This window comes from Physella acuta, unplaced genomic scaffold (genome assembly GCF_028476545.2).
Source record: "Physella acuta isolate Inbredline_101_S28 unplaced genomic scaffold, ASM2847654v3 ptg001149l, whole genome shotgun sequence".
Lineage (NCBI taxonomy): Eukaryota > Metazoa > Mollusca > Gastropoda > Physidae > Physella > Physella acuta.
In genome coordinates this window covers 301,662-314,627 of record NW_026732666.1, presented here as the reverse complement: position 1 = coordinate 314,627, position 12,966 = coordinate 301,662, and the positions used below count along the sequence as shown (strand labels likewise).

General features: G+C 34.4%; 1 protein-coding gene across 1 annotated transcript; it reads left to right on the top strand.

Moving 5' to 3' along the window:
- The first annotated feature begins 3,401 nt into the window (after positions 1-3,401).
- LOC131956445 (uncharacterized) lies at positions 3,402-10,229 on the top strand. The gene is made up of 3 exons (XM_059320886.1): positions 3,402-3,498; positions 6,004-6,333; positions 9,471-10,229. Exons 2-3 carry the CDS (start codon positions 6,117-6,119, stop codon positions 9,995-9,997), a joined length of 744 nt encoding a protein of 247 aa, XP_059176869.1. The 5' UTR covers positions 3,402-3,498; positions 6,004-6,116; the 3' UTR covers positions 9,998-10,229.
- The last annotated feature ends 2,737 nt before the right edge of the window (positions 10,230-12,966 follow it).

Sequence of the window (12,966 nt, the reverse complement as noted above, 5' to 3'; positions counted from 1 at the left end):
TTTAGTGGACAGAAAATCTGAAAATATTCATGAGGCAGATATCTGAACTTTTAATAATCTGGACTAAATGTTTTCGTTTCGTCAAACGGTTATTCTAACCTAGAGGATAAATATTAAACAGGATAAACGTTGTGCTGTTTAGCCGATCCTCACCTGATATGTATGTGTCTGTGTGTATATATGAACTCAATATCTGTGCTTCGATACGGTGTGAACATTCAAACGTTTTTTTTTAGGTAGACACGGAAGAATGGTTAAAAAGTACTTTTATTTTACACAAAAAAAGAGGAGAGAATAAGGGCAAACAACATAATACGTTTAGTATCCCCAAGGTGAGTCAGGTACGTCATTAGGACTAGATCACGGGATCAGAACTTGCGACTCTCAGGTTATCAGTCGTTAGCTCTGCCATCCGTCCACACTGTCCGTTAAGTGTTATTAGATGTAATGATACTTAGTGTGGTTTGTACTGGTGAGGCATACCTGGTGTGGGAGACATTGTTTAATATACTATATACGCCTTTTCCCAGCAAATCAACTTTAAAATGGGTCTAGGATCTCCTATTATTATTTGAAATGTTTTAACAACATTTATTTTATTGAATCTACAATCATGACAAGGAATGCAGTAGAGAAGGAAATTTTACATCGTACATGGCCCACTTTCCTACAAGAAGGAAAAGACAGTGAAGTGTTTTGTAAAACTTCCAAGGTAATGTTTAATTAAAAGCCAAATTTTTGTAACGTTGTTAATGTTTTGTTTAAATTATTGATCGTGGATTGTGTTTTAGCGACCGTTGACGTGTTATAATAGAGAACGAGTTAAACCTTTTGTGTTTAAAGTAACAGATAATCCGGCTATGATAATTACAGAGTCAGTACCGAAAGCACCGCAATAGTAAACTTGTCAACGTTTAAAATTAAAGTAACACATTAAAATATATTCAAATATTTATTATTAATTACGTTAAACTTAAATTTTAGGCCTACCGTAAAATTATATCAGCAATTTACTTCCTTTTGAGCTTTTCTATTGAAGTGGATTGGTGTGATTAATTTTTAGAGCTTATTGGACATTGGTAGCTATTTAAAAGTTATTTTTAAACTAAACACATTGCATTAATGATATTTAAAATATTTTACTGTCTAATGAAAGCAATTACAATATTGAGTTTGGCAACGGAATAATATGGTGCATCATATATTCAAAATTTGGTTTTAGAAAAATATTTTTTTAAAAGATGTCAAGCTAAAGTAAAAAATCAGCGAATACGCGTTTTTAAAAAAATAACTTTGTTAAAGCATGCAACTGATGCGTGTCTAAATAATGGAGTTTCCGAATCTCTGTCAAAGCATTTAAGTCAGTAAAAGTGTAATGATTAGTTTTAAGATAGACACTATTTTAAACAAAAAGAAAAGTGGGCATTCATTATTGCTGCTGTTTTATTTACATTTTAAGCCAGATCCTTGTGAGATGAGGAGTGAGACATACTGCAAATTGGCTATAGGGTTTATTTTACAATTTCGTTCGGGATAAATCTTCTATATATATATATATATATATATATATATATATATATATATATATATATATATATATATATATATATATATATATATATATATATATATATATATAAAGCAATGTATGTTTTTGTGTCTGTCTGTCTTTTATGCATTACTACACCTCCCATCACATCGCCATGAAACTTTGGGATGTTGTGAATATTTCTGGGGAGGTTTTTTCGGAAAAAAAAATCAAATTCGTAGGGGTGGCGCCCCAGCAGGGCGCAATTTGTTTTTTCTCTGTATACGGTATATAGAAATAAAAGTCGATTTTGGTTTGACACCGTTCATACGATCGCCATCAATCTTTCGTGTGTATATTAGAACACTCCATGGAAGGGGTTTATAATTTCCCAAGGGCGGCGTCACGGGAGGGTGCGATTTTTCTCTATATACAGTATATAAAAAATAAAAGTCGATTGCAGTTTCACACCATTCATCCGATAGATATCAAACTTAGGGGAGTTTATTAGAACACTACCTGGAAGGGTTCTGGAAACATATATTTTTTTTTATTTCGCGTTTGTGGGGCAACTAAAGCTGAGTTCATCTATTTCAATGACTTCAGCACCCAAGAGATAGTATGGTCAGCACTTTGTCAAGCTACCTCTGTTTCCCTAAGGTAACTCGGCTACCCATCGTATATAGTTGGAGGTCACCAGTGGCGTAGTCAGGGGGTCATAACCCCCCATAGACCCCTCGGTATATATATAAAGTATGAGGGAGGGGTGTAAATCGAAAGATTGATGGGGGTGCAAATCGAAAGTTTGAAGGGGGGGGGGGGGGGGCTGCAAATCGAAAGTTTGAGGGGGGGTGCAAATCAAAAATTTGTCCCCGGGTAAAAATTTGCACCCCCCCCCCCCCCCACCATGAGACGATCCTGGCTACGCTACTGGAGGTCACTCAATCTTGAGCCCGTGATGTAAACTCACAACTTTCGTGTTAGTGGTCGTAATCTCTACTATTTTCATATAGTTTGTCCAAAATATTTTTTTCTGACATTTTTATGTCCGCATTTGTTCTATTTCTAAAATATTGTCTGCGTGAGATCATCTGTCTTGATATATACTGTCCTCTACATATTTTGTCTGAGATTACTTTCTAGTAACCTAAACCTAAATGCATTACAATGCAACATGAGCTTACAACCAATCGTGTTGTACCTGCCATGTTTGTAGAGATGGGCGCGTTAGCTTAATTTCTATGTGACAAAAATAGATAATTTTTTTTTTAAAATACAAGTTTTGTTGTATTCATTATAATAAAAAGGATAAAATATCCTTTATATTTTGGTTTAACTATAGATAAAAAAAGGTTTTAAAATATTTGGGTGGTCCACGTCAATGAAAAAGCGATGCCTACTTAAAGTTATAAGTGTATGTTATCCTATTCATATGTAGCTTGAAGTTTATTAATTAGTATACAATCGTTTTCTTTTGAATATTTAGAAAACAAATCTTTAAAAAACGCATAGACTTTTTCAATGCACCAATCTTTAAAAAATATCACACTTTAGCGTAGGTAATATGCTCGTTTAAGCTAGTCTATATATTTCAGTATATCATTTTCATTGTTTGTCATCAATTTTTAGCAGCTTAAAAAAGGCGGTTTTATTAAAGTATTTAATATCGCATTTGTTTTGATAATAATAGCTGGCACGTACAATAACGAGAAGATGATAACCTATTACAACCCTTATTTTAAGAAATCTTATATCTATTACATTTATAACAATTTCAATATCTTTCTTAAAAATAAATTAACTTAGTTATCTGCGTTTTAGAAATATTTGCGATTTAATAGAATATGTTATCGGGAAAAACTGCACCAAAAAACGCGTAATAAACACGCTGACTTCATCAATTAGGCTGTTGTGGCAGGTTAACACATACATTATTGTAAAAGTATATTAATTTTAATTTCTATAGCCGAGTAAGTATTTTAAATCATATTCATATTCTCAATCTTATCGTGATAGAAATTAAATGAATAAATTATTTTAAACTCAATATTCTCTTTACCAGTATCATTTCAGTCTAAAGTCAGAAGGAAAAGTATCACACTTTTATCATTGCGTTTTGTTCGTCAACATCCGGTTTAGACTATTTATAGATCTACTTCCGACTATAGTTAGACACACGATATATTTAATTATTACATCCATTATTATTTCTAGGTGTACCAAGTAATTGAGATTGTTGTGAGTAAAAAATGATCAATTTTACTCATCGTGTCTGCACGTGCACATTTCTACACTTGTGCCCCCCCTCCCCCCAGTCGGATGAGGAGATTGTGTGTCAAAGTTTAGTCTTTATTTTGCCTTCTTACACGCTAATTAAACAGCTTTAAAAATTAAAAGCGAATAGAAAAAATACATAAAATATAGATTGTATAGTCTCATAATTTTTCATAAGATGCTACAGGTAGTTAAAACCTCCATTTTATAAATTCTGGATTGAAGGCTATAATTAAAAACTTGTTAGCGACTGTCTTGATCTACATCTATTTTGAGCTACTGGAGCTGGAGGGATAGGTTTAATCTTACTATATCTTATGCGTACCTAACGAAGTAGAATTGTTAGATACCAAATATTTACTATATCTGATTCTATTTTGAATATAACAATGTAATAAAAACTAACTTTGAATGGCAACTTAAAAATATGTGGGGCCTATTAATTATAATCTAATTAGCAGTAAATGGAAAAGAATGAGCAAATAAGTTAATTAATCAACAAAAGAGCGAAGAGACGGCGTTATGTACTTCAAAATTCTTGCTATAAAAATCCTTTGCACGTTTATCGCAATACATTTAGTTTCATTAAGTTGTTTGTATAGCCATTTTGATATTTTAGTTCATGTTTGTTTCAAATTCACTATCTAGCATACATACACATGCATGTATATATGGGTCTACGACAAATTCCCGAATGCGACAAATGCCCGAATGGACACTTGCCCGAATGGGCCAATGTCCGAATGGACACTTGACGGAATGCTTTTGTCGCATTCGGGCAAGTGTCCATTCGGGAAATCGGATTTCGGGCAAACGACATTCATGCAAGTGTCTTTTGGGAGAAACGTCCGGCTCCCTTGTATATATATATATATATATATATATATATATATATATATATATATATAGGTAAATAAATATCTTAATATGTGTTGATGATAATATTTTTAAAAACTATAACATAAGGTAAACAATGGGTCTCTAGTAAGATGTGTTTTGCAGTAATATGGTTCACTTTCAGATAGTAATCTTCATTGTTCCATACTACATTGTTAACCCTTTGAGCCCGGCAGGCCGGTAAACCGGCTTCAACATTAGGCATATATGTCCGAAAAGCCGGTTTTCGGGCCCGATGATCTAGCGTAATATTCCTAGTGGTCGGTATACCGTCTGATTAAATATTATTAGCGGAAGACTGACTAAAACTGCGCATATGTCTTTTGAGTGCGGGATTATGATTTTAAAAATTGATTTTTAGGACAAGTTAAAGTGAAAGTGGTTCCATTTCGTAGCAATGCCGCCGAAACGAAAAGCTGAGCCACAGCCGTCGACTTCATCATATAAAGTTGGTGCAAAAGATGAAGCAAAAGACCGAAATATCAACAAAAGAAGTAGAATGACTGCATCTCAGGCAATACAACTACTTATTGATTCTGATGAAGAAGATGATATTCCTGGTCTATATTGTGATGATAGTGACGTTGAATTTGAGACTGAACACAGTGACATTGAAATTGACAGTGACAATGAAACTATTCAAGTAAGTGCTGATGCACGTGGTGTTAAGGACAAAGACTTGCCGAAACAAAACAAAAAATGTTTACAGGTGCAAAACATGCGAAGATTTTCTTTGCATCGGGTCCGGCAGTGAAAACTGTTTTGAAAGTTATCACACAAAAGTGGACTTCTGGCGATAAACTAGTATGGCCAGGTATCAATAATAACAACAATTACTAAATGTAAATTTGTTTCTTCTATGTTCTATCAAAAACAATAATTATGTGTTCGTTTTATATACATTGTTCTGTTCATACATTGTAAAAAAAAAAAAAGAATGTCCGAATCTTGCTGCATTGTTGTGTGATCCTGAGTCTGGATACCAAATTTGGCTTGATCATTTCAAACGGTTCAAAAGTTATAGACACAGTTAGAAGCAGATAAGTGAAATTTGGTTTGGTCCTGGGAGCTCAGGAAATGGGAGAAATTAGGTCAGGGAGGCCAGGGCTCAAAGGGTGTAACATGTTTGTATAGATGTGTCATTACGCGGTATTGCATAATGTTCTTGTGAAGCTTCATAGATTAAGTACTAATGCAAGTGTGTTTATATACAAAAATAATATTACATTTCTTGAAGTTGTGTGTGTTTATCTATATATTTTGTCTTCTAAGTGTTTCCTATGTCCAATAAATTTTTATTACAGGCCGCCTTGTACATCAGTAAAAGTTTACATTTTAAAAGACCTCACTATATCAGTAAACCGCTCTGCACCGCTGTTGTGACGTTTTGGTCGTTAACATTTGTCAGAAGGCTGAAATGGAGAAGATTGAAAAAGGAAAGAAAACACTAGAAAAAGGAAAGAAAACACTAGAGAAAGCCGAAGAAAAATTAAAAATGAAAGCAGAGAAACTTCAAGACAAAATGAATGGAGAGAGTAGCCGCCAGGGAACTAATGAGGGTGCGAGTGAAGATCCAGGGGTCAGCGAGGTCAACACGGAAGAAAACGACGAAAACCTAGAAAAATTATTTGCAGGTATGTGTACCCGTAAATGTGATTGTAATTGTGTATGTGAATAGAAACGGAAATGGAAATGAGAATGGGATTTGGAATGGAAAAGAGAATTTGAATGTGGATGGGAATGAAAAAGGAAATGAAAACTGAGGCCGAAGTGGAAATGTGAATTTGAAGTTAAAGTAAATGTAGAAGGAAAGGTAAATATAGAAGTAAAGTAATGCTATGGGTATGGGTATGGGTGTGGGTGTGGGTGTGGGTGTGTGTATGTGTATGTGTATGTGTATGTGTATGTGTATGTGTATGTGTATGTGTATGTGTATGTGTATGTGTATGTGTATGTGTATGTGTATGTGTATGTGTATGTGTATGTGTATGGGTATGGGTATGGGTATGGGTATGGGTATGGGTATGGGTATGGGTATGGGTATGGGTATGGGTATGGGTATGGGTATGGGTATGGGTATGGGTATGGGTATGGGTATGGGTATGGGTATGGGTATAATATGGGTTTAGATTTGGGTACGGGTATGGATATGGGATTGGGTTTGGGTATGGGTATGGGTATGGGTATGGGTATGGGTATGGGTATGAGTATGGGTATGGGTATAATATGGGTTTAGGTTTGGGAACGGGTATGGGTATGGGATTGGGTTTGGGTATGGGTATTTGTCAGATCGAAATGATTGGGTGGAAGATAGAATGTAATGTAGTTAGGACAGAAATGATGGGGTATATAAAGACATTAAAATGTTAGAAGAATTAGTTATCGCTTAGTTAGTGTAGATATGTAAAGACAGAAAAAGGTTACAAAAGGCAGTTACCGTTCAGTTAACGCATAATCCTACTAGAATGTTTGTGTAGCCAACGTTAACTATTGTTGTGAATGTTTGTGCAGTCAACGTTAACTATTGTTGTGAATGTTTGTGCAGTCAACGTTAACTATTGTTGTGAATGTTTGAGTAAGAAACGTTAACCATTGTTGTGAATGTTTGTGCAGTCAACGTTAACTATTGTTGTGATTGTTTGTGTCGCCAACGTTAACTATTGTTGTGAATGTTAGTGTAATCAACGTTAACTATTGTTATGAATGTTTGAGTAAGAAACGTTAACCATTGTTGTGAATGTTTGTGCAGTCAACGTTAACTATTGTTGTGATTGTTTGTGTCGCCAACGTTAACTATTGTTGTGAATGTTTGTGTAGTCAACGTTAACTATTGTTATGAATGTTTGAGTAAGAAACGTTAACTATTGTTGTGAATGTTTGTGTAGTCATCGTTAACTATTGTTGTGATTGTTAGTGTAATCAACGTTAACTATTGTTATGAATGTTTGTGTAAGAAACGTTAACCATTGGTGTGAATGTTTGTGTAGGAAACGTTAACTATTGTACTGAATGTTTGTGTAATCAACGTTAACTATTGTTGTGAATGTTTGTGGAGCCAACGTTAACTATTGTTGTGAATGTTTGTGTAGCCAACGTTAACTATTGTTGTGAATGTTTGTGTAATCAACGTTAACTATTGTTGTGAATGTTTGTGTAATCAACGTTAACTGTTGTTGTGAATGTTTGTGTAATCAACGTTAACTATTGTTGTGAATGTTTGTGTAGCCAACGTTAACTATTGTTGTGAATGTTTGTGCAGTCAACGTTAACTATTGTTGTGAATGTTAGTGTAATCAACGTTAACTATTGTTGTGAATGTTTGTGTAGCCAACGTTAACTATTGTTATGAATGTTTGTGTAAGAAACGTTAACCATTGGTGTGAATGTTTGTGTAGGAAACGTTAACTATTGTACTGAATGTTTGTGTAATCAACGTTAACTATTGTTGTGAATGTTTGTGGAGCCAACGTTAACTATTGTTATGAATGTTTGTGTAGGAAACGTTAACTATTGTTGTGAATGTTTGTGTAGCCAACGTTAACTATTGTTGTGAATGTTTGTGTAATCAACGTTAACTATTGTTGTGAATGTTTGTGTAATCAACGTTAACCATTGGTGTGAATGTTTGTGTAGGAAACGTTAACTATTGTACTGAATGTTTGTGTAATCAACGTTAACTATAGTTGTGAATGTTTGTGGAGCCAACGTTAACTATTGTTGTGAATGTTTGTGTAGCCAACGTTAACTATTGTTGTGAATGTTTGTGTAATCAACGTTAACTATTGTTGTGAATGTTTGTGTAATCAACGGTAACTATTGTTGTGAATGTTTGTGTAGCCAACGTTAACTATTGTTGTGAATGTTTGTGTAGTCAACGTTAACTATTGTTGTGAATGTTTGTGTAGGAAACGTTAACTATTGCACTGAATGTTTGTGTAATCAACGTTAACTATTGTTGTGAATGTTTGTGGAGCCAACGTTAACTATAGTTGTGAATGTTTGTTGAGCCAACGTTAACTATTGTTGTGAATGTTTGTGTAGCCAACGTTAACTATTGTTGTGAATGTTTGTGTAATCAACGTTAACTATTGTTGTGAATGTTTGTGTAATCAACGTTAACTATTGTTGTGAATGTTTGTGTAGCCAACGTTAACTATTGTTGTGAATGTTTGTGTAGTCAACGTTAACTATTGTTGTGAATGTTTGTGTAGTCAACGTTAACTATTGTTGTGATTGTTTGTGTAGTCAACGTTAACTATTGTTGTGAATGTTAGTGTAATCAACGTTAACTATTGTTATGAATGTTTGTGTAAGAAACGTTAACCATTGGTGTGAATGTTTGTGTAGGAAACGTTAACTATTGTACTGAATGTTTGTGTAATCAACGTTAACTATTGTTGTGAATGTTTGTGGAGCCAACGTTAACTATTGTTATGAATGTTTGTGTAGGAAACGTTAACTATTGTTGTGAATGTTTGTGTAGTCAACGTTAACTATGGTTGTGAATGTTTGTGTAGCCAACGTTAACTATTGTTGTCGTCACGTGAGGTTGTCAGTATTAATGTTTATTACAGCTACAAGTTAAATGTTATCATTAATTGTTTCTGCACACAATACTTCAGTACCTAAGACGCACATCGGAACAGTATGGTACTGTTAAAAATAAGACGGGTGGAGGGGGGGGTAAGGGAGGGTTAAGAGGGCTGATGTGAGTGTACGTGTACGTGTTTCACCAAACATTATACATTTAAAATGGCTATAAAATTTGCAGATGCACATGCATTAATGGGATCTCTGGAAACAACGTTGAGGTCAATCGAGGAATTAATGAAGCAACCTAGTGAAAGAAGAAATGAAAATAGCATCCAGACAGACACAGATAACGTGGTGAGCAGACTTACAAACTATGTGATGGGCAACCTTTTTGAAAGAGCAAATGTGGTGAATCTCACAGATGGAAGAAATGAGGTGATCCTCAGTGGTGGCACCAATGTGGTGAGCCTCATTGGTGGCACTAATGAGGTGAGCCTCATTGGTGGCACTAATGAGGTGAGCCTCATTGGTGGCACTAATGAGTTTAGCCACATTCATGGAACAAACATGGTGAGCCACATTCCTGGAACAAACCTGGTGAGCCACACTCCTGGAGCAAATATGTTGAGCCTCACTCAGGGCAACATAAATGCAGGTTACGTCTTCAGTCCCTCACTAGATTTTTTGGTGTTAGCAGTTTTTTTGGCTTGCTTAATCGTGAAAATGTGTTTAACTGCACTCTTCGGATCTTTACCAAGATATTGAAACATCAGTGGACTTGTTATTAACAGAAGAAACCCAACTGCCACAACATGTCTAGCACGCTTGCCTGATATATACCTCGTTCTCTTGGTTGGTGTCACGTCCCATCTTCACGCTGTTACATGTACATTGTTATAGGTTTTACAACCTACTGGTGAAGTAATTGTAAACATACGTGAACATACTTTGCGCCAACTAACGAGAACGTATGGGCATGTCTTGATATAAGCATAAATAAAGACCAGAAATATATTTTGCTTTTTAAAAATTGTATATGTTTATTACATTTTTATTTTCTGATTTATAATTGTAAAGAAGTTGAGTTAATATTACGTTGAAAGTTGCTTAATATTGTAGCCTTCAGGGTAGTCTACTCAAACAGGGGAGAAACTACCATACCCCCAGACGCCGTAATGCATGCGGGGGAGAGGGCGGGCATGCCGTTTAGAAAATCAAAAATCTAACCAAAGACAACAAAATATTTTATTTTGCTCCTTGATGGACTAGTGGTTTTGTAAACAACAAACATTTACTACAACAGTGATTGTTCTACAGTAACTCGCACACACACACACTGTTGAAACGACAAAGAAACCAATGAACTGTAGCTTGAAAGATTGGCAAACGTTCACAATACTTCCATGACTTATTTCCCTTCTTTAAACAGTCTCATCGGCTTGTCCATAAAGCTCACTTAAATAGTTTTGTACTAATGAAATTAAAAGGCAATTTCTTCTTTTAATTGATATTAAAATTAAGCATACTAAAGATCAACATAGCTACAAAAAAAGAAAGAATTCAAAACTATTAATATCAATGCAAAAAGCATAAGAATAAAGCAAATATTGGAAACCATAACACTTTTCAAACCTCTATGTTTAATACTTGTCGCCGGCTTGCCAGACATGAAGTTACGCTTTTCACAATTTTGTCATTTTTTAACACGTTTTTATTAACTCAGCTTCGCGTGGATGTGTTTGTTGTTAAAATTGACATCGAAAATTAGCCCACTTCTGATTGCTCTATAGATCTGAAATTTGGCATGCAGGTTACTTTCGCCTAACAATTTCAGATGCAATCATAAAAACTAGCAATTAGAGACCGTAATTAGCTTAATTTAATTACGCCCAAAGGACCATAAAATTGAGGACATGATTTCTAAAGATACCGACAAGACTGGAGGCTTGTTGACACAGTTACTTCGGCCCCAATCGATGTGAGCGCGCTGGCCGTGATCGTATAGTGGTTAGTACTTCGCGTTGTGGCCGCGACAACCCAGGTTCGAATCCTGGTCGCTCAAGATTTTTTTAGTCCGTGTATTTATAAACACTTAGTCAATTCATACTTAATCAAGTCATTAGATAAAGTAGAAAATAAACTATATAAAAAACTTTTTTAAAAACCACGTTTTTCATGTGTAGCAACGGACTAAAAAGGAGAAAATAAAATACTTAAAAAAAACTTTTTAAAAAACCACGTTTTTCTTGTGGACTAAAAAGTAGAAAATAACTATTTACATACATTTGATGACAAAAAACGTGGGTCGGGCAGATGGGTCGGGAAATTTGATGGTGAACGTACCCACGTTTTTTGTCATCAAATGTATGTAAATAGTTATTTTCTACTTTTTAGTCCACAAGAAAAACGTGGTTTTTTAAAAAGTTTTTTTAAGTATTTTATTTGTGTTGGTTTCATCATCATCATACCTTTGTGGCCCCTGGGGAGAGAAGGGCTGCAATTACACTTTCCAGCGGACTCCGTTTTGAGCTGCTCCCTTAATCTTTGCCCATGTGAGCCCAGCTGTTTTCGCCTCTTGTGTTGGTTTAAAATATCAAAACCCATTTTTTGAAAAACGATCTTATCAAATAAGTTAGAACATAATTTTGGTGATTTGTTGATGTGTGACGATAAATATACTTTGCAATTAAATAGGCCCAATTAGTTAATTAGAAAATAATTTATATGATTAATTTAAAAATTAGTGAGTTAGTCGAATGTATACAATAACATGTATATTGGGGGTCAGAATTTTTTTTTGCTGAGTGGGGGGGGGGGTTACTTTTAGTACCGACACAGTACTCAACATGGCGTAGAGTTAGTCGTGTTAGAAGTGTTGTGGGACGGTTAGGTTGAACATCTTGACACCAATCGACACAAGTGAGGCTTATGACAGTTAAATGAAGGCGACCAGGTTTGACGAGATAGGTTCGATAATGGATGTTGACATGGATGAAAAATTTTTTTTTTTTTTTTAGTTTTTTTTTTTTTAGTTTTTACCATCAAAACGGCATTAAAAAACAAGGATGAAAATAATTCAGAAATTAATGTTAAAACGTTGGGAATCCTGAGAATTTGCATTTTTTTGTTTAAAGGCGTTATTTCTATTTATTTTTAACAAGATTAAATTCTAACTTTCTAACAGTTCGACTTTTGAAAGACAAACATTGATTGCCTGTACAGATTTGCCTACTCCTTGATCAATATTGTACTAGTCCCACATTATAGTTATTTCTTTACAAAACTTTGCCTATAAAATGTTTAAACAAAATTATCCCATTTTAAACCAATGACCTAACTCTGCCTATTTTGTTTATATTTTGTGTGATAACATTTAGGCTAGCCTATGGAATAGCAGGATATCTTTATTTTTTCTCCATTACCACGTAAAAACCAAATTGATTTTGCCTTTTTAATTTTGTTTTTATTGCAGAAAATACTATAGCATTAAATGCTTCAAATCTTTAGTAAAGTCCGGGAGGTTTTTATTATCTTATTTATTTATTACCAGATTTAACAACTTTGCTATACCCCGTTAAGGGACTATTTTCGGCCACACCATTATAGTGTAAAGAAATAAGTTAGTTTGCAAAGCCGCGTGTAAATTATTTTATTCGGATCTTGTGATAAATAAAACACATGTAAGTGTATTTAGAGTATGCTAACTTATATAACCGATTAAAACATGAATTAAA

Bases quoted from the DNA above. Each gene is read 5' to 3' on its own strand.
- LOC131956445 (XM_059320886.1), top strand. From the start codon at position 6,117: ATGGAGAAGATTGAAAAAGGAAAGAAAACACTAGAAAAAGGAAAGAAA. The intron at 6,334-9,470 runs GTATGTGTACCC...TAAAATTTGCAG, and splicing joins CCTAGAAAAATTATTTGCAG to ATGCACATGCATTAATGGGA.